The sequence below is a fragment of the Ciconia boyciana genome, chromosome 14, assembly GCF_034638445.1.
Source record: "Ciconia boyciana chromosome 14, ASM3463844v1, whole genome shotgun sequence".
NCBI lineage: Eukaryota > Metazoa > Chordata > Aves > Ciconiiformes > Ciconiidae > Ciconia > Ciconia boyciana.
Window position 1 is genome coordinate 15,091,038 of NC_132947.1, and position 22,451 is coordinate 15,113,488.

At 47.3% G+C, this 22,451-nt stretch overlaps 1 protein-coding gene across 1 annotated transcript in view; it reads left to right on the forward strand.

Moving 5' to 3' along the window:
* The window catches only part of TOX2 (TOX high mobility group box family member 2), a 156,730-nt gene that overhangs the window by 58,010 nt on the left and 76,269 nt on the right, over positions 1–22,451 (forward strand). Inside the window, exon 2 of the mRNA XM_072879461.1 lies at positions 3,769–3,834. Coding sequence (XP_072735562.1) covers positions 3,769–3,834 — 66 coding nt within the window. The remainder of the gene's footprint in view (positions 1–3,768; positions 3,835–22,451) is intronic.

A 22,451-nucleotide genomic window follows, 5' to 3' on the forward strand; every position in this document is an offset into this window, starting at 1 on the left:
CTGTGGCCTGAGACTGGGTCACCCCTGTGCTCCCCTTCCTTTGGGTTGGAGTTCATGTCACCTGCAGGCGAAGGCAGCTTGCTGGCGTTCATTTGACAGCGTGCCTTTGTTTCCAGAGTTGGTAGGAATTTGGGCAGTTTCCTCTGAGGGTTTTGTTTGCTTTTTAAAAAAATTGGGTGAGGAGTAGAGTTGTTTCTCTCCTGAGCATGTTACATGAAACAAGTTTGAGTTGGGATTTGGCAAATGGGGGCTTTATGGGTCCTTTTTGAAGTAGAGGTCCTTGATTCTAGTTGTGCTTGTAGGCAACCATCGCTAATGTAAGTCAGTGCAAGTTAGATAAAAATGGGTCCACGTCTCAGATGAAGGAAAAGTAATTAATCACATCTTCCTGCCTCTCCCAGTTTCCCAGCTTGGCTACGCAGGGTTTGCATTTCCCAGGTTTTCAAGCTAACACCATGTCTTGGACGCAAAGTGCTATGAGCAGAGAGTAATCCCAGCTCACCTCTGCTTTGTACCCATTTCACGCAGGAGAGGGTGAGAATTAGCCACAGCCACCGATTCGTTTAATAGGCTGCTTCTGTTAGCCAAAGAATAACAAAAATTAAATAATTACAAAAGAACAAAAGCCTGATTAAGACAACTGCATAAGAGTATGTTCCTTTCAAGTTAGGACTTGAAAATTATGCCCGCCGCTCCGCATGCGCACATCATTCGGTACAGGTTTGATCAATCTGGGGGAGCACAGAGGGTGATGAATGGATGCACCCAGGTCCGGAACTGCCTGGGAGGCTTGACACGCACCGGGAGTTAGACCAAAGCGAAAAGGGAGGAAGCGTTTGTAACCAAAGGGAAGTATTAAAATGTCTGTTTCTGCCGTAAATCTACCTGGAATGATGGGGCCGATTGTTTTGAAGTGCATTCTGTAGTGAAACAATAATGAGAAGAGGGAGAGCACATTACTTATCTGCTCTACCTGGCTGGTGTATAAGTGGCAAATGTCTAATTGAAAAAATATCCTGATGGGAGAATTTCTAATAAATTTGTTTGCACCCTCATAGCCTGGAGGAGAGGAAAAAAAATCCAATCAGCAGTGAGGAAGTTCCAAAGTTTCCATTGCATTTCAAGTCTTGATTTTCAGGCTCACTGCTCAGACTGGCAATCAGAGGCGCAGTAATTTTGAAGGCAGGATTCATTACAGTTATTATGAAGGCATCAAGGGCACAAGGAAGTGTGGAGCGGAGGTAGGGGAATAGTAGGAAGCCATAAAAAAAGATACATTCTGACAAACAGCGTGATATAGAGAAAGCAGAGTGCTTGTCCTGCCCTGGACCTCCCCAGTGAAAGACACTTTTTGTTTTCTGAATGTAGATTTCCAGGTGACTTTTGTTTTCTGGAGAAGAGTTGTTTCAAACAGGTCTTTGTCTAGATCTGCAAAATGCTGCGCTGGAGCAGGACAAAAATGAGGCACTTGTGTGCGAGGAAGGGGGATGGATGTGTATTTAAATCTCTCAGAGGGGCAAAGCTTTTACTTAAGAAAGAGCTCGTCCTTTCCTGATGTGGAAGTAAATATTTCCACAGTGCAAATTTCTGCCTGGTTCCAGGGATGAACAGAACTATCTCCCCACTGGAATATTTTCTCTCTCTTCCGGGCTGCTTGCTGGAAAGCTCCCGTGCGGCTCACCTGCCGCGTCCCAGTGCGGTCTCGAGGTGCAACAGCTTTGAAGCATCCCGCAGTGCCACGCCGCGTGTCTGTGCAGCTGATCTGACGCAAAGCGCTGGCACTGCAGGTCGGACCACTGGAAGGGGCCTTACATCCATGCGGTGCGCAGCCTTGGGGTGTCTGCTCAGGCTCCAGGACCCACCTGATGGTTTTTCGGTGGGGTGGTCCCAAAAGGAGCTTGGGAGTGAGACCTCAGGACCATAATTTTGCCTGTTCCAAAAAGATTGACTCTGCAAAACCATGCTGCTGCCCATGCCAAGTCAGAGACCAGCTCCTCCCTCAGAGCCTGGGTCCCGCTGCTGCAGGGCTGAGCATCTCCACCAAACTGTGCCACCTCTTCTGCAAATTCAGCCTTCTCTGCTGGGGTTGGTCACGTTGGCAGAGGGTATTTAGGCCGTAGAGCTGATTGAGTCTCCATGCCTGCAAGCACGGCAGCTCCAGCTGGAACCGTGTTAGCAGGAGCTGGCTATGCCAGTGATCACTTTACAGGTGGAGGGAGATTCAGTTTAAAGTGGATAGCACCTGGCTGGCTTCTGGGAGAGCTGCTTGTCCCAGCAAGCCTGTAGGGCTGCCAATGCTTGCTGCATCCCGTGGCTCCTGCCTCACTGTTCGGTTTAAGGAAATCCTGCATTTGCGCAGGGATCCCCTTCCACCCTGCTGTGGCTGCTATCAGTATTAGTTAATGAGTGTCACAATACCCGCTCTAATTTTGCTGCTTTTAATTGGTTCGCTCTGCTATCCCAGAGGATAGTTTGGCAATTAGAGGGTGCCTGTGCACTCTGACGCCGAGCAGAGCTGTGTCACCCCCACTTGGCTTTACTAACTCCGCTGACTTCAATAGCTAATCCTATAGCACTCTGAGAAATGGAAGTGTAATTAATAATCTACACTGAAAATCTTCACCTGGTTTTATTTAGATTTCTCTTTTATTGTTCTTAATATGACCCATTTCTGTTAAGGCATAACTGGTATCAGCTTCGTATCGGAGAGCAAGAGGACACGCAAGGGGTGAACAATCTTCAATTCATCATCCAACTTGTAAGGGCAAGAGGGTTAGCTCTTCTCCTTGTTAAGTAGATGGTGTCATTCACAGCTGGTACCTTCATCCTTGTCTCGGGAGTGTTTTATGGCATAGCCCATTTTATTGCCATAATTAATTTGTGAACTTAGCCTTGAGAACTGCCCCAGCCATACTTCAAGCCAGAGACAATCCTGGAGGGCTTTTTTCCTTCGTTTGGAATCGGAGCAAGTGAAGAGCTCCTGCCGTAGCTAATTAATGAGAAGAGTTTTGCAGTTCTCCATGGGGGTTTTGTAGCCTAATAAGTGGATTAGCAGTTCAGAACCAGGTGAAGGGGGCAGGCGTGTTTGCAGGAGCTGCGGGGGCACAGGCAAACGCACTGTGCTCAGGCTGCCCTGCCTCCCACCCAGCCCCAAAGCCCAGCCATGGAGGCAGAGTCCTGGCAGAGCCCGCGGGGGAAGAGGAGACGGGGGGCAATGTGCCTTCTTGCAGCCAGAGTTTGCGAACGATAGCAACCTGTCGGGATGGGGAATCAGGCTTTGCAGAGAGACAGCCTGCTGTGTGGTCTGGAGTGACTTTCTGCATTGCTGATGTAGGTTTGCTTTGGTGGTTGTAGGTGGCTGGAAGGGAACTGAATGGGACCTGCCTGTCTTGGAAATTTCCATCCGTGGAAATTGTCTTTTTCAAGTTGATTGATTGATTGATCTAGTGGGAATTTTAGCAAGAACTTCGTTTGGGTGATCTTTGCTGCTGGGTAGATCTGTGGTTTTGCACAGGTTTGGTTTGTTTGAACTAGAGTGATTTGTTCATTATTTTGCTGAAAAATTAACACGAATGTGCTATGTTACCATGGCCCATTGCAATAACAGTGATGTGGGTGTGCTCATACATGCTCAAAAATTTTAAAGGACCAGCTCGGGATTTTGTTCTGGGAATCTTGGTGTGAAGAGCCAGGAAGGTATTTGGGACGCACATAACCCTGGCACGCAGATGACATTTCACTAACTCTAACTTTCTTTTGTCTTTCTAGTTTGATGGGGAGAACATGTACATGGGAATGAACGACAACGCCCAGGAGTTTCTGTCAGCAAATCAGGTAAGCGTTGATTTGCTTGGGTGGGCAGCGTGGGTAGGTTTTCTAGGGGACTTAAGCTTTGCCTAAGCACAAATTCTAGGAGCTGTCTGTGAATCTGCACTCCTGGGACATCAGGAGGGTCCGTGGAGGAGGTCAGAGCTGGCTGCCAACCCAGCTGCTGCCAAGGAGCAGCAGCAGATGCTCTTGGTACAGGGAGAGGGATGCACTTGCGTGCCTGTGCTGCTGCCTATCACCAGAGCCCGGCTTAGCCACGGCTCTCCAACAAGGCATCCTTCACTTGAAATGAAGGTGCAATCAGTGTTTCTGGATGCGGTGAGGTTTCCAAGTATTGTGTGTAGTTCAGGTGTCTCCTTCCCTCACGCAGAGTATTTCCTGTAGCTAAATAGATTAACAGTTAGCCAGCTCAGGGAGAAAAAGGAATCGAAGGTTTCCTGTTTTGGAGCTATAAACCCACACGTGGAGGACCAGAATAGAAGTGCTCACATCTCACAGGTGCCTGAGCCTGCAGGGCTCTCTCTCGGCTCAGATACACATGAAACAGAAATGTCCGTTCAGTGGAGCCCTAAACATATGTAAAGTTAAGCCCATGCTTAGGTCCTGCTGGGAGGTGAGGACCTCAGCACGTGCTTACCTGTCTTCCTGACCAGGAGATGAGAAATGGTCCCATCTTCGTCCCCCTGGGATGGCCTGGCATGGCTAGAGTGTGCTGGGGACTTGGTGAGTCTTTGAGGTGCCTGATGCTGCACCCTCGGGGTGAAGCATCTCATCGCATCCCGCTGCCTCATGAGGGTGCACGTTCATCACTAATATTTTTCAGCATCCCATTTTTGGACTGCGTTGGGCCGTTTCACTGGGGGGCTCTGTTGACTGCAGCCACGTGCATCATGGGCTGTGCAGGGTTATGTCATGTGAAGTTGATGTGTTGCAAAATTTGAAAGGCGGCCGTGTGATGATTTCCATCCAAACCAAGATGCTGCCGGCATCCTATTGCCCTGGACCTGGTGTGTGTAGCCTGGGGTGAGGTTACAGTATGCTCCTGCTGCTGGCGTTCGGTACTTAATTCACAGCATCGCTATGAATTACAAGGCTAGTGAGTCATCCATGGTGTATCTAACTCGGATACCAGCGGCGATTAAAATATATGCATATTAAACTGAAAACAGGATGAAAACCTGTTTTTTGCCTTCTTAGAATGTGGCAGTGTGTTGGCTCGTTGCTCAGGAGAGTTGTTCCTGCTCTGGCTTTAGAAGATGGATGCGAAGCCGCCGCTGCCAAGGCGTGGGGAGAGGGCTGTTCTCGCATGAGAAGGATTTCCAGAGGGTGGGGAAGGAACTGCAAACTTTGTGCTATCAAGTGATTCAGCAGAAACAAATATGTAGTCGATCAACAACAGCGTGCGGTTGATCATTAGAGCCAGGAATTGCCAGAGGTTGAGTGAACGCAGAAAGGAACAGGGTGACCCCAAGCTGCCCGGGCTAGGGGCCAGCCCTGTGCCCCCCACCCCGTGCTCCTCAGGGCTGTGCCGAGCCTACAAGCAAGTGGTGGATGCTAACGGGAGCAGTTGTCTTAAATACTCTGCCTTTAAAAACTCCCAAGGGACGATTCACAGCCTCGTCGGGAAGGACTGGTGGCACCGGCTCAGCGGCCAGCCGCATTCCCTGGCCGTGATGTGCCTGTGGGATTGGACTGGCCTGGAGCTGAACCACGGCCAACGGGAACCATTTGTGTTTCCTCCTCTACATCGATAGAAATCGCCTCACAGCCCCTGTCACATCCCGCTTCCCCCGCGGGTGGGCAGCTGGAGAGAAATCAGAAGTGATGCTGCGGGGTGGGGAACGGCTTGCTGCGCCATGATCGAGGAGGAGGAGGGCTGACTTCTGCATAAAAATAGAGGCTATCATGTGATGAAGGATTCATGTACTGTTTGAACCTGGGAGAAGGATAAACCAAACCAGCTTAGATCCCTGTAACCTGGGAAATAGAAGTTTTTTCTTCATTTGTTCTCTGTTTACTTGGTGACCTTTATTTCCTATTTTGAAATAGCAGTTAAGGATGAAAAGGGAGGAAGTCGCTTTCTCTTGGCAGAGGGTGGGCAGGGGCAGGTACCCCCCGTTACAGCGATGGGTTTGTGCACAGGGCCGTGCTGCTGCTTTATCTCCTGGAGCGAAAGCTCTATGGGGAGTGGGGACCAACATGGAAAATAGATGGGGAAGTTTGTCTTGTCTTGCGTCTCCAGTTCCCCTCCTTGCGCTGCTATGCTTGGGATGGTCAGAGAGGAGCTGGGAGTGGGACCAAGGCGTGCAAGGGCATGGGGTGGCACCTGGGGCTCTGCAGGGACTCTGCGTGTCCCCACGGGATGCTGCAGGGACCCCCATAACCTCGCCCAGGGCGGAAGGAGGGGAGCAGGGAGGAAGGGCGAGCATCACGGTTCATGCCCTGCAAGGACGTTAGTGGCAGTTCCACCCAGCGTGAGCTTTTGCCAAGGAAGATGGGGTGCAGCCTTCCTCCCTCAGCCTCATTAATTCGTCACCTCCCTTTATTTACCTGCACATCAGCACTTGGTTACCAGAGTGTGCTTTATAGCACTGGTCATGACTTCATTACTAATAACACAACTCTTCGATTTAAATGGGGGTTCCAGGTGTTTTTTGTTGTTTGCTAAACCTGTTGTAACCTGAACGAGTACGTTAAACAGCAGGAGTGCGGTTTCACAATCCCACCTGAGAGGCTGCTAAATTACTGGCCCCAAGACGCCTGCACAGCACACGCGGGATATCGCTCAGCCCTTGGGATCCTTGGGGACAAAGACAAATCATACACACTAATTACTGAAGCCATCGCACTGTAATAGATGGGCCTGGTGGGTTGGGGTTTTTTCCCCATTTTTGTCTTAAACTGGTTGCACTGGGCACCATTAAGCATCTGCAGCTCTCAGCAGCAGACACAGCTTCACGTTGAGCCCAGTTCAGGTGCAGGGGCTGGGACATCCAGCTTTAATATTAGCTTCACATCGCCTGTTTTAGGGCACGCTTGCTTATTTACCCCAGTTTTGTGCTACACAGGGAGCTTCCCTGGTACCAGCACGCTTGGGATGGCCTGGGGTGAGGCTGTCATGATGAAATCCCCCGGACCTGCCTGAGGGCTTCCAGCCCCTCCATGCTTCGAGGAGGGTGGGAAGGGCTGGGAGAGCAAGAAATTAATCTGTCTATGTGGCCTCGTTTTAGCCAGAAAATTTTTAGGGCTCCACAGATGGAAGATGTTTGATAGTCTTTCTTATAGGAAATTCTGTATTGCCTTGTGATTTTTCTTTCAAAATACCTAGAAAGAGTTAGGCAGAAAGCAGAATTCAGTTTATTACCTCTCCCCCCGCCCTGGTTTAAACCCAGGGAGGTTTAAATGGCTCCAGCCTGTCAGTGCAATGCTTTACACTTTCTGCCCAGAGATCCAGCAACTGCTTAAGCTTGAGTCATCCTTTCCCATCACACAGATAAGATTATTCTCATTTTACAACTGGAGCTACAGAGACGGTGCGCTTAGGGCAGCTCCTGTGCTGAGCAGTCCTTGGACAGCATCGCGATCCTGCAGCACCCTGACACCAGCCTTATCTCAGCCCCTTGTACGGGTTTTGATCCTAAGGAGCTTCTGCAGTATCTCATGGCAAGAGCATGGTAAAGTCAGGACCGGGGTCTGCTTCCCTCTCCTTCCTCACTCCCTACTCTGCAGAGCTGCTAAATTGGGAGGGGAAGAATTAAAAAAAAAACAAAACCCCACAAACAAAACGCCATCAAAACCATCTGAAAGTCAGCTGGTCTGCTCCCTCCCTTCATCTTACTGGATGTGATTGCTTATGTGCTATCGGCTGCATTTCTCATCAACCCAAAAAGGGTTTGTCTCAGCTGAGAATGAAATGCAGAAATACAGGAACCTAAAACATAATAAGAGTGCTGACAGATCCAGACTTACGCCGGCACAGCCTGCTTGGGGAAAATAATTCCTCTTGTTCTATCAAACAGGAGGGACATTTGACCCCAGAAGTGAGTCAAATGTGAAATGTAATTCAACCCCCAACAGAGGCCAGAGTATAAATGCAACTTGACATCTGATCAAACCATCGCGGACATTTGACCCTCAAGATGAGTGAGGTATCTGTTGTGTCTCATGAAGTCAGCAGAGCATCATTCCTCACCCCTGTCAATTTTCTTTTCTTTTCTTTTCTTTTCTTTTCTTTTCTTTTCTTTTCTTTTCTTTTCTTTTCTTTTCTTTTCTTTTCTTTTCTTTTCTTTTCTTTTCTTTTCTTTTCTTTTCTTTTCTTTTCTTTTCTTTTCTTTTCTTTTCTTTTCTTTTCTTTTCTTTTCTTTTCTTTTCTTTTCTTTTCTTTTTTCTTTTCCCCCTTCCCCAAACAAAGACAAGGAATTAAGTAATGCAAAAATCCCAAGGAATGGGCAGATTACCAACCACACGAGGTACTCTGAAAGATGAGTAAAAATGCAATGGTGCTGTTAAAATAAATAAAAATACTTGCAAAATCAGTAAGAGAAGGCATTTAGTAAGGCCTTTGTGATAGGGAGAGTAACCCCAGGAAAGGCAAAGGTTGGGAAATTCCTCATGTAGCTGGACAGGAATGAGGTTGGTTTTGTTTGGCATTGAGACTTTTGCACTTGCAGGAAGAGTCCACAGGTGCTTTATAAACATGAATTAACTACACCTGGGAATACCTGCAAGAAGGTATCGTTATCCCGTGTTACAGGTGAATAAACACAGGAAATACCTTGCCGGGGAGCTGGGGATGATGTGGTGTTGGGGCGGGGTGTGGGAACAGCCGAGCCCTGGCATGGGTTTGGGAAGAGTTGTCCCTCGGCTTGTTGGGAGCAGGGATGTGACTCCATGCCTGGTCCATGGCGGGACATTACGGAAAGCCTTAGGGGAGTATTTGCCACATTCCTCCTCTCTCCGTTGCGTGTCTCTGGCCACTGGCAGGGCAATGGGCAGCTTCAAAGGAGGAAAGAGCTGCTTGCTTACCCCACTGGGCATTTTTGATCCTGCATTCTGCCTAATCCCAGGAGCTTTCAGTGCACAGCTTATTCCAGCTGAGCAACACGCCTGTTTCTGTACCAACAAGGTAATTTGTGTGACTCCTTGTGCAAGTGCTGTTATACATCAGCATAGTTTATTGAGGCCAGGGAGATGCATCGGCATAAGCAACTCTTTGCTTTTGTAACTTGAGAGCACAGACAGGACCCCACTACTTTAACTGTGAGTGTTGAAAATATGATAGTTAAATTGACAGAAAGTTATTTGCACACTATTTCCCCCTCCTAATGCTATTCTTATAAGATGCTCTTGCTGGCACACTCATGCTGCCCATCTGTGTATCGAAAACGCCAGGTCTTGCCTGCCAGGAACCACACGTGTCCTGTGGACATGCGTGGGGGCTGCAGGTTTGCAGAGGAACATTGAAAAAGCCTGATTTCACCCAACGCTGGTGAGACACCTGATGTCGATGACGCTGCAGAACAGCAAGGAGGGCTTTGGTTTGGCCTGTGTGCATTAGGGCAAGACTGGGTAACTCATGGATGGAGCTGCTCACATTTATACTGCTCAGAAAGTGGATCTGTGTGTGTATGTGGCAGTGTGTGCATAAAATAGAAGGTGGGTTTTTCTCTTGCTGTGTGCATCAGCAGGAGCTCAGCTGAGTGCAGGGGTTATACCAATGCACCAAGGGAAATGGAGTTGAGAGAGATTATATTTGTCATGTGCACGCACACATATACAGCACCTGCCTTCAAATGTGTCCCTATATAAATGTTAGCGTAGGGTTATACATGCCTGCCCCTTTCTGCACGCATGAAATCCATCTCCGTATCTATCTGTGTGCTTGGATGTGTATAAATCAACATTTATCTACTGTGTCTATTGCCCTTTATCTGTTTATCTCCATACATCTTCAGGCTCGGGTCTGTATTAGCCATAATAGATACAGTAAGTCGCTGATCTGGTGGGTCAAATGGTCAGGGCTCTTTGATCAGCCGTCAGGATACATTACTACCAGGGCCTCTGGTGGGGCTTGAATTACAACTTACATTTGACTCATTTCTGGGGTCAAAACGTCCCTCTTATTTGATCGAATGACAGAAATTGTATAATTTGTATATATCCCTGAGCCATATGTGCTCTGAGTGCCACTCTAATGTGTTTTATAAAGGCACAGCTGTCTTGGTGACTTATTTAAAATGGGATTTTGAAGTAGTGTTCTTGCCATTTAATGTCCTCATTCAGGGTTACGCAAGGTTTATCAAATAATAAATAACATTTAGAACATTCATTTTAGCATAACAATGGATTTGCTAGTTATAAGGAACTGGACGGTACAATAAAGCTGTGTTTGGTAAATAAGCAATAATGTAGAAAGCAAGCGACAGCGTAATTAGAAATTAATGACAGTGCAGGAAGCTACAGATACCTTCCTCGCATTCTGCTAACACTCCAGACTAGACAGAGCTCATCTTGGCAGCCTCTGCTATAAAATACGCCATCAAACCTTGTCATAACACTGGCAGACGCGTTGTCCTCCCACCTTCTGGGCCTCCCACCAATCTCGACTGAATTGCAGCAAAATGTCAACAGTTGATAAAATAAACCTGGGTCTGGGGCAGATCCGTGCAGGGCGAGTGCGGGGTTCCCCTTCCCTGCTGGGGGCTGCAGAGCCAGAGCGCGGGGACTGCACAGTCATTAAGTGGCCATGGAGCCCCAGGCAGCGGGAGGACAATTAGGTGCTGCTAACGAAGACACAGGTCATCCTCCCCTCGTTCTTGCACCTTCCTCCCTAGTAGAAAGCTGTAAAACAGGACCAATGTGGACTCTCCCCCACACGGTTTTCCCTCCATCAGTTGCTTTGGAAGAGATGCTCTGTCACTAGCAGTGAAGCAACAGCGTGTGATTGCTCGGGCGTGACCTATTCTCATGTTGGTTGGTCCCTGACCTACAAGGATGTGTGAATGTGAAGAAGTTTCCAGTAATTTGTCCCTGAAGCTCGTCAGGTACAGCAGGTTGCTCATGGTCACCACAGCCGCTGTCTCAGACCTGAGTTTCCTGCAGAAGAAAGGCTGGAAGAAACCAGGAGAACGTACACATCGCTGAGAGACACCTTAGGGCGATCATTCTTGAGTCTTGTCATAGTAAAGACTACGCAGCAGAGTGGTGGAGGAAAAATTAGAGCCCACCATGACGTTATTCTTGGTGCAATTTCCACTCAAGTCCCCTAATGAACTTTTGTGTTTGTAAGGAGTCTTTGCATATGAAGAAACTTATATTTGTTTTAACTTTAAGGAGACGTGTCTTGGGGTCTCCATAATCTTTTGATTTTGGCTATTGACTGGCTTGATCTATTGATCACAGGAACAGATGATGGTCAGGGGATGGTCAGTGCTAGAGAAAATCACTGATATAAGTAGAAGGGTTTAAAAGAGAAGGGACCCTGTCCCCCAGGCATGGAGAGCTCTGATGCTCCTGAATTTCTGGCAGTATTGTGCTCCTTGGGTTTGACTCTCGTGCCTCTGTACAGCATCTTGGTCTCTTCCAATCTGCAAATAGTCTGTATTTTTGAAGTCTAGAGTCAACCACAACAGGGGCAGAGTACACCTTAAAGTAAAAAAACTGATGACTCCCTAATCCCTTTACAATGATATATTGCAAATATTGCTGGAACATATATATAGAAGGCCCCTGCTGAAGAGAAGTGAGAGCTTTTAAACTGACTCAAAGTTGAAAGAGAGGATTAAACAGAGTTTGGCAGTGCAGTGGAAGCTGGGAGTGCGCGCTGCAGCGGGCACCCATGCTAAGATACAGATTTTGCTCTTTCCCTGCTGTTCTTTGAGTAATACTGTATAATTTCATATGTTGTGCTAGAGAATAAAAAATAGAGGGATTGTGCTAGAGAATAAAAAATAGAGGGAAGACATTGATAGATATTAAATGCCTTTCTCAGCAGACGATTCAGGAAGAATCTCATGTACTGTTTTAGAATGAACAATAGAGTGTTATATGTCATTTATTATAATCAGCAGCTAATGGAAACCCTTCCAGGAGGGGTTATGGAGGTGAGCACAACTACAGCTGATGATCTAGGCTCGTGAATTTTGCATGAACTCCTATGTGACAGTGAAATTTTTGAAAGGTGCAGTCAGGAAGCGATTCCTGTAACTTAGTCGTACCAAGAGAAGCTTCTGTTGCTGGTGTAGGGTCGGCTGTAGTGCTTAAATAAAATAATAATTAAAAAATCCCTTGGTACTACAAGCAGAACGGACAACATCTTCAACCCTTGGTCTCAAAGGACTCCTAAGCTGTTAACAACAGGGTGTTTGAAAAACAGCCACCAAGCATCACACAGTGAAAAGCTAATGTAACTGAGCAGTTCCTACACCAAAATGAATAGTCTCTGTTCCTATTGCATTTACTCGGGGGGAAAAAAAGAAATAGCATCTCATACAGTCGAAGATATCTGAAAGGTGACACAACACCTTGTAGGGGCAGAAGACTCTGAGGTTGTCATGGTGGTTGAATTTCACGCGTAGACATACATTTCATCAAAGAACTGAGGCTCCTAAATAGATTTAGGTTTAGGGGCAAAGGCAGGAGTGAGGACGAGATCCTCGTGTGCGTCAGAGCAGTGGTCAGAAAGCAGGGGAATAGCACGCACTGCGGCTGGCAGCCTGAGGCTAGGCACAGCGTCTGCCACTCCTCCAAGCTCTTCCAGGTGACCACAGCCAGCTATGCCCTTGGGTCAGTCTGAGAAGTGATCTTTCCTTCTCTTTCCCAAGTCTTTCCCAGGTTTTCTGGGATCTGAACCCGCTCAGAGATTGTTTTTGACTCGATGTTAAAGAGCATCTGTATTAAGCAGCACGCCTGATTCTAGCCCTCAGTCTGCGAGGAGTGTGATCAAAATGTGCATGAGGATCTTCAAACAGAGCTCTGGTTTCTTTTGCGGTGAAGAAGTCCATAAACTGCGAAACATTTAAAAAACAAAAACAAAAACAAAAACCAATCAATGCAAGAGAGCGGTCCAGAGCTGGAGGCAGCACAGCTCCAGCCCATGGTCCAGCTGCCTGGAGGCTTGGGGGGTGGTGGGTATCCAGGGGCTGGCAGAGAAAGGGGAGCAGCAGGACGATGTGTATCCCACTGAGGAACAGCATTTGCTGCTGCTGCATCTTGAGTCGAAGTTTTGCATATGGAAAATACTGATACCAAGAGGAGTTCTGACAGAGGGTTGGACATGGGTGTTTCTTGGCACCAAAATGCCATGATGCCCATCAGCAGGGCTGAAGGAAATGTGTAGCTGAGATTCCAGAAATGCCCCCTGTGTGCTGGAGGGTGAAGGAGACGGAGTACGTGGAACTGCTTCAGAACGCCGTGGGGCACAGCTCAGGTCCAGTCAGACTGAATAACACTGAAGACTATCTGCTGCTGTGCACGGTGACTCCTGTGGCCTGGGCTGGCAATCCAGCGATGCTGATGAGCTCGTAAAGCCAACAGCTCATAAAATAGCAGCAAAATATAGAGGAAGGTGGTGTGCAGTATCCTTTAGCCAACGAAGTGTCACTTTATCAAAGATTTCCCGCTGTGCTCAACACTGCTGTAAAGGGACTGCACGTGGTGTATGCAGAGCTGCTGCCTTTGATGGTCAGCATGGCCCAGGGCAAGATGGAGACCTACATGTGGGGGAACCTGGGGCAGCTCTGGAGGGAGCAGGTCACCTTTGAAGCATAGGTATCACGATAATATGGTGCTTACGTGTGCTTTAAATGCCCTGACAGTGCCCCTCCGGTCAGCTACCACTGCTCCTGGGAGGGTGCTGGGTTGTCCTTGAGTGGTGGCTGTCACTTCAGAGAAAGGCAATCCCAGAGCTTTTATGCACAAGCTGTTTCTGCCTTCAGATCCTCCAGCTCCTCGCACTGTGCTAATTCCTCGCCGCTTGCCTCCCGAATTACCCGCTGTGGCACAGTGTGATTGGGAGCCAGGTCTTTACATGCTAACGATTGATGCTGAGCTCTGATACTGCGATAACATCACTATCGGTTAGCTGTGACAAGCAAGGTTTTCTACCGCGTCCTGTTGGGTGGTTTGGTTTTGGCTCCTGCAGAGGTTGGTTTGCTTCTGTAATGGACCTCTGGGGAGTGGCTTTGGAAAATTGTGTTTATTTGTGGAAATGTAGCACCGTGGGCTGCAGGAATATGGAAAAAAAACCTAGCCTGTTGCTCTTGGGATTTCCTTTCCCAACTGATTGATTACTTCTCTTCTCATTGGAGCCCCGGCCCAAGCCGGTGTTTGGATCAGCCATCACAACAGAGTAATTAACTGGGGAGCCAGTTACTTCCAGCAGGAAAGCATTATTTTCCACTTCAGAGTTTGGATGAAGGCCTGTGCAGAAAGGAAGACCCCTCCATAGCCTCGGCCGGCTGCAGAACGAGGCCTTTGCTCCCTGTCAGCTCTGGGGCTGCCCTGGCTGCGTGTGGGGCTGGGCTCCGCTCCAGCCCCACGGTGGCCGGACCCACTCAGCAGAGCATCTCAGGGTCTCTGCAGGTACTGGAGGATGATGACAATTACGTATCCCGAGTGTGGCCACCCAGCTCCTCGCGCTCGGAGTCAGGCATTCACCCCAGCCTCTACTCGCTCGTGCGGTTGGGCAGAGCCATGGACCCGAACCGGTGTCCGGCAGTGCTTGGCAGCTTGCCTGCGCGCGTGAATTGGTACCCGGCCGCTCACTGCTCTAGCAAAGTGGTGGGACCTCATGGAGAGCCAGCCCAGGAGAGTGGGCCGGCTTGGCACCTGCACAAGAGGGGTTGGTTGTGTTAGCTCTTACGCTTCTGCTGCGGCGTTTGTTCAGTAGAACCCTGGGCATCCCCCTTCTTGAAGCCCGAGCGGCTCAGAGTGGGTGCAGCCAGCAGGTACCTGGTCAGGGGAGCGTGGGTGCCATGGGTAGCCGGGGCAGGGGAGCGTGTGTTGCGGGTACCGAAGAGGGGAGCGTGCGACGCAGGTAGAAGGGAGCATGCACCATGGGTGCCCGGGAGAGGGGAGTGTGCGATGCAGGTAACCAGGGAGGAGGTGAGCGTGCGATGTGGGTGCCACGGGTGGGGAGTGTGCATTGCAGGTACCCAGGGAGGGGAGCATGCGTGCCACCAGCCCTATGTGGTTCTGCTCCTTTGCGGAAGGCTTAGATCTTTCCCTGTCCGGTGATGCACCAGGCCAGGCTGGTCAGAGCTATGATGGGAACCAAAACTCAGAGGCGGTTAGGGATGCACTAGTCTTTTGCGGGGAGGAATGCTCTGGCGCTGGACCCAGCTGAAGGACCGCTATCACAGCAGTCTTAGCGCCTGCTGGCAGGGTGGAAGGTGGCAAAGCTGATCCAGAGCTCTGCGTTTGGCCCGTGTACCCGTCACCTGTATCGCGGTTCTGCCAAGGACTGTGCTGGGTCTCGCTCGTCGGTGACACCGCTTTCATGATCAGCAGCCTCTGAGCAAGCCTGAATTAAATTTATCTCAAACTAGGAAATCCATCAGCAGCCATCAAAAGTGTCTGAGCTGATGCTGTATAGTTCAGGTCTATACATCTGTGTACACTGTAAAGGGCAAAATATGACTTGGCTTTTATTACTTTAATTAAAACATGAGTGAAGAGTATGAGATTCATATTAAATTGTATTTTCCTGGCTGCTGTGTGAAGGAGCTAACTGATCTGATTACCATGAAGATTACAAACTATCAAAGTGAAAAAGAGCTTTTTGCAAGTATTTCTTATTAAACCTTCAAACATAACACTTTAAGAATAATTATAGTTGTATTACTGGAAAATGATTCATGAATTCTGAATAAATATAAGACCCTTAAAGGGAAATGTTCCAAGACCACAGTTTTCGTTCCAATCTGATGAAATTTAGTATCATTTTGCAGCTGTAGAATAAAATGAAAAAAAATATGTACATAGACTGTATCGAGTATATGTCAGACTAAACTAATGAGATTTTTTTCATCAACTCTAAGCACGCACACAGACAAATGGAATAGCCATTCTCATTTTCTGTAATAGAAAGCACCAAAAGAGAAGGCAGAAAGGATCTTACTGCTCACAAGTCTTTATTCTACCCTTGATTGTTAAATAATATATTTTAAGTTCTCATATCTTGCCTGCAGAATGTTTGAACTGACATTAATGGGTATATAAGAGAAAAGAGTGAGCTTAAAAAAAAAAGTGAGGAAGGGCTAGGATTGGGAATTTTATTAATATTCCCAGTGGGCTGTAATAAAGATACTTTTCACACAGTACAGTGAATGTTTACAGCAGACAATTTAGTTTCCTTCCAACAATTATGAGAGAAATTGAATCTCAGGAAATGTTCGTTTTCTCTAAAATTAGACATAACAATACAGATACCCCTGAAAGTTTATTACGGAGGGAAGGAAAAAAAAAAGTCATCAGTCTCTGGAAGACAATTTAGCAAATTTATTTTAAGTATTCCAGATGACTTCTAAACAAAACCAGACACCTATGTGGCGCTGAGGGCTCGTGCTCCCCGCGCCGTGCTCGAAGCCGGGGGGGCTGCTTTTCTCTCGAGGAGCTTTTTTTCCCTAGGCTTCAGCAATTCCTAGTGCATTTTGGAAGCAAATACTCAAAAGGTGCTTGCTCCCACCACGGACCCGGCTGGAGGAGGATGCCCATCACTTCTGCAAGCGGATGGGGCACAAGGTAGTAGCAGGTCACGCTCCTCTGCATGCAGGTCAGGATGCCACAAGCCTGGGAGCATCGGTATCGAAGGGAAGATGTGTGGTCCTCACCTGCCCACCCCTCATCCCAGGGCAGGTTTCCCTGCTCTGAACACATGAAAGGGAAACATCAGTATTTACATCAGAAATAGCAAAGCTGTAGGAGCCCCGTTTCGTAAAATCAGCAGGGTGTTTGCTCACCCAAGTGTTAGAAAGTTGAAAGCTGTGTATTTTTTCATGGATATTTGCATGCCTTCTTGCAGGCACAGTTAACGTTGATGCTTGTGCAAATGTGATGTTTCCTCCCCCCCCCCCCAAGTGCAGAGCTCTGCGTGCAGTCACGTGGGGGTTTGCATGCACAAAGGACTAGTTAGCAAAACACTGTGAGCTCAGGCCTTTAAGTTTTTCCTGAGAAAATTGGTCATGAAATTTCAAGTGAGGAGCTGCAAGGGAAAGGATGGAAATTATTTGGCACTTGAATGCAACTTCAGGAATGAATTTATCATGCTCACACAGAGATGCTGGGGATCAAAAAGGGAAAGCCACTCTGTAAAATGCAGAAAACTCTGAAGCTCTTTGAGCAACTCATGCTATGGTGTTTAATTTTTGAAACACTGCCATTTGAACATGCAGTGTAATTCTTCTGCTTGCCCTGGTTTCCAGACTTCTGCATTGAGGATGTGCTGCAACGTGCGTGTTAGAGACACCTGCTCACTTCTACTTGCGTGTTTTTTCTTTTGTCCATGTGATCCTTGATTGCTGACTTCTGCCTCACTTTGTTCCCATCTGGAAAGAGATTTCTGTTATTTGATACCAAGATTAGGGATGGGAGGAGAAATGGTGAAAGCTGATGCAGCTTGGCTTGCAGCCAAGCTTCTCTAGTAATCTTCCTCAAAAGGATCTGTCACGTTTTGATCATATTAGGGGCTAGACTGGGATGATGCTTGTTGGTAACACCAAGTAGGACTCTGAGGTACCCAGTTTGGTACCAGTATTAGCAATAGAAGCACTCGGCTCTGAGTTGCCAGAGGTTTGTGGAAATATCTAGGCTTTGTGTGGGCTTGGGTTTGAAACATGGCAGCTGAAGCCCTTGAGTACACTGGGCAAATGTGAATTTTTACCATGGGGTCGATGTTCTGGCTTTTTTAACTGCAGCCCTGTTGTGCTCAGAGCCTCCCCTGCCTCTCCATTAGCATCTCTCTCTCATTTTGGCTCTTCCACCTCTGCCCGTTTCCCTTGGAACAATTCAGGTTCTACCTGGCATGTTGTAAACTAGTAAAAATAATAGAAAAAGCTCTCCAGATGCTTAATGAATGACATGTTTCAGTTGTTTTGGCCTCCAGATAGCTGGGGCTGGTTTTCTTTGGATGCAGCTGCTAATGGAGTGCCTCCCGCCTCATGCCTTGTGCGTTGGGTTGGGTCCCTCGTCGTCATGCGATGAAGGTCGTGTTGATGTTGATGTGAGCCCTCTTGCACCTTCATCTCTTCCTCAAAGCTCTTCTCTGTGTCCACAAATGCTGTCCATTGCCTCTAGAGCTGCCAGTGCCTACAACAGTCCTTTCTCACCGCCAGCGTTAGAGGTGATCACTGGTACAGGCTCCTGGCTGTGACCAGCAGCTTGGTGTCCCAGCTGTCCTTCTAGGTGGAGAGTTGTCATTACTTTAGGGAAACATTGCTATTTTGATTGTTAATTTCATGTTTTTCCTTTTTGCCTTCCTCCTGAAAGGATGGTACCTACTCTAGCTATTCATTTTGTCCAGGTTGCTTAATGCTTTAGACGGTATTTGATGAGTATCTGTGATTTAGGACATAGATGAGCCCCTCACAGCAATGTGTGTGTTCCTGCCTTTTTTTAGAAACCATACGTAAGCCTGTTTCTATTAAAGAAAAAAATTGTTAAAATTGTTAAAGATAAAATCTGTTTGTTTCCCAAAATTCACATATTGGAGGCTTAAGGCTGAGATTTTCACACCTATGCTGGGGATTTGGATACTTGGCCATGCACCATGGTACAGTTCTCGCAATTTTGTCATGAGCCTCTTGGTGCTTCGTGCTTTCCCTAACAGCCCGGCACCTTTGTGCTCTTGTGACATGACAGCTTCTGCTTTGGATAAGTGAGTAAATGAATAAAATTCTTGCACTTGTAGTTGTGGAGGAAGGCTTGTAATTGCGGCGCTCAAAAGCTCAGTAAATGCAAAGAAGGTAGAGAGAGATCCCGGGTGATTATCTTGACATCTCATGGACTGGGACGACTGGCACATTGATGAGTTTTGCATATTTAGGGTCTGCAAGGAGTGAGGCATCCCGATCCCATAGTTAATCTTTAATATCTCCTTTGACCAACCAAAACCAGGTCATGCTTAGCTGCAGACATACGTTGCCTGCCCTGGCTTTGGAGGCAGCGCCTGCCCAAACCCAATCATTGAGACTGAAATCAGGTAGATGCTCTTACTCTCTCATCTCAGGGTTTACTTTGGCAAAGCTGACACAGAGGTATCTGGCTTTGGCACTTCTCCCGCATGCTGGAGCCAGATTCTGGGGCTGAGGGTCTTCGGGATAACGTGGGAGGCTGATTTATTGCGCTGGTGATCTCAGTTAATTTCCTTTTCCAATTTCGGCAACTTCCTGGCAGTCTGAAATGTTTTGCAGTGTATGGATGGGTAAAGGATTTCAAGCTCCTCTTGGGGATAAAGAAGAGAGAGGGGAGGGAAGAAGGTGGCATTTTACAAAGCATTGATATGTTCTTTATTTTAATAAAATAAAAAAAAAAAAAGGTAAGCAGTACCTTAGCTGCTAAGGCGACAGGCACTTAAGAAGCACTGAATAAATACATAAAACATATTTGCTGAAGGCATTTGTCGTTGGAAGTTTAAACATTAAACATGCCTGCTTCGTCTGATACCATAATAAAGCAGAGATGTTCAAAGAGCCATTAGTGGTGCTCTGACTACAGCTTTACATCTTCACTATATGTACCAAGGAAGCCGCATCATATCAGCGATGCCTCAGTGAGTTTTGCCCCCAGAAGGGAAAGTAAGTGAATTCTGGGAGGGATTTCAATGCGCCTTGGACTTTTTTGTAGTGCGTTTCCCCTTTCATATTGATCGACGTGGATGTTTTGGTATTGTTCCCTTGTAAAGTGCTGGGACAGGTCCACAGGAGGCAGCAGCTCTGCCATTGTCCCAGTATCCCCAGGCTTAATAAAAGCTGGCTCGAGGCCTGATGAGACAAATAAACAGGTTTGTGTATTTTTTTAAATTACAGGATAAGGAGAAACACAGATACTCAATCCATTAAGAAATAACTAGGTAGGTGATTCACTACCATTTGTGTAAATGGCAGTATTTCTGGTCTGCCTGCACAATTTATTAATACTTCACGGGAGGAAAAAAAATTATTTTAATCTCATAATGGATGATGAGCTGTGAAATTGCTTCTGCAGCAGCTGGGCACCCTGGGGGAGGTGCTAGATTGCACCACATTATGCAAGCTCTCCCCACGTCTCTGCCTTCCTCGTGCTAATCAGACACGTCAAATCTGGGCAAGGGGGGTGCCACTGCTTCTGTTGGATTTTATTACTTTTTTTTTTTTAAATATATGTAGTTTTCTTGTCAATTTGCTTTGGGGTCCCAAGTCTGACTTTGGAAGTGTGTGGGCTCAAATCTGAGCGCATTTGTGGTGAGCGATGCTTTGGGCTTCAAAGGTCTTGGCCTGATCCCTGCCGCCGCTGGCCACGCTGGCCTGGCTCACAGCATTAAACAACTAGAAATTTAGCAAATGTACTGGGGCTGACCCAGTTTGTGATTTCATCTGGCCAATGCCCTCACTTTGTACCTCACCTGGTTATCTTCGTAACCAAGAGCGGTTACTGTTGAACAGCAGCTTTGCACTGCCTTGGTAGGCTTGGACTGGGATCATGAGCAGTATCAACACTCCGAGTGCTGTGAACATTCATTTGTGTACCAAAAGGACAGCCTGGGGTTAAGTACGACAGTGCGCGTGTGTAGTGATGAGAGAAAACCAGCTGTAGTGTAGGACCACTTAGGAAAAAATTGCAGATTGCTCCCTTCAGCTCTAGCAAGGGATCTGCAGTGTTTGCTTCTGCAGTTGTGCTGGTAGCGTACTCTCAGTTGTACGTGCACGTCTCTACGCCTGGCAAACACCCGTGCTGGTGGCTGCAGCTGCGCCCTGGGGTGGGAGGGCCGCGCAGGGCTTCATTTGAAAATTTGTCTTTGCTGATGGGAGGAAAAAAAATAATCAGGCCACACTGGGAGAAAAAAGACTTGATTCAAGATGGGTTGTGTTGCCATTATGGCTTTGCTGGAGGATCTTGCTGCAGATGTCTAGGTAAAGCAGTGTTTGCCGCACTACCTGCGGCACAGAGAATGGCTCTGCTGGCTGCATGCAGAGGGCTAGGACATGTCCTTTGAGATAAAACTCTGAAAAACTTGCTACAAAGCATCCATGCAAAGTGTGCCACAAAGGCTTTTTTAATCCCTTAACCCCACACCTTCAGTTTTGAGCATAAGGGAAATACTCTCTAAGACAAAAACCGAAAGGGCACAAGTACGGTACAGAATATAGTTTCCTTCCTGCTCTGGGTCCTTCTTGCTCGACTGAAGCCAGGTTGAATTAATTTCTTAGAGTGCTTCTTCCTAATTCTTCCTTGCATGCACTCCACTACTGTTTTCAGGCTGCCTTATCTCTTGACCTGCTTACAGTGCATTATACATCATTATATAATGTACCCTTGGCTCAACACAAAATACCAAATCCGTACAGTCCAACAATGAATTTCTGTGAAGTGCACTGATCTTATTATGCAAGTTCAGTATGCCATGAGACAAAAAAGGCAATTATGTAAAATCTGTACTCCTCAAATAATTCCCAGAAATGCATGATATTCTTGAGTAGAATATTACCATATTCCTTGTATTCGCTTCCAGGCAAGATACTAGGAAAGAAAATAAAAGGGCTTATATCAGTCTGGCCCAGTCGGTCTAATTTTAGATCCCCATCGGCTCCTCTCTCGCTGGAGGTACAGTCCCTTCAATATATTTAAAAAACAGGCAAAAATCATTATAAACAATTTTAAGGAGGCTGATTGTGAGACAGATGACAGAGGGTACACTTTGCCGATGTGGAGCGGAGCTTGCACATCTCCTAGCTTTCCCTGGAGCACTGCCACGCTTGCTTTGAAAAAAATAGGGAAGAATAGCCACAAAAACACATAGTGAAATGAAACAGTCCTCTCGTCAGTGTGGGTAGGTAACTAAAACATAGGTGAAGCTAGATATTACTACGGGTGATCCAGGAGCAACTACGCATCAAACATGCCTTAGAGTCCTGGCCCTGCTTATGACGATACAACAAAGAGTTTTCAGGAGCTCTGGTTATTGCCGACGATTGCATAAGCCAATATTGAATGCTTCTGAAAACACTGTCAGCAGACTTTGAGCCTTAATAGCCCATCTGCTTATTTGGAAGTTGAAGGTCTTTGTTATAGGGACGTGGTGTTGTCATACGGAGTTCAGCCTCCAGAGCTGGAGATGGGGGTTCCAGATGTAGCATCTCCATGTGTGCCGCAACGTGAATACCCCAGCATGGATCAGGACAGCGTGGAGCAGAGGAAGGTGAAGCCTGGACGTGCTCTGTCTCATGAAAATGGCATTTCAGAGAACTAACAACAGCAAATCTGCAAAGCAGTAGGTTTGGGCGAATTTTGTAAGGAGCCTGGGGAACTCCCTGCCGCTAGATGTTGATGTCAAGAACGTAAAAGAGATGCAAGGAGGTGGAAGGATGATAAAACCAGATGAGGTGGGTGAAAGGGAGTGATGAATTGTTCTGTTCTCTGAGGAGCTTCCA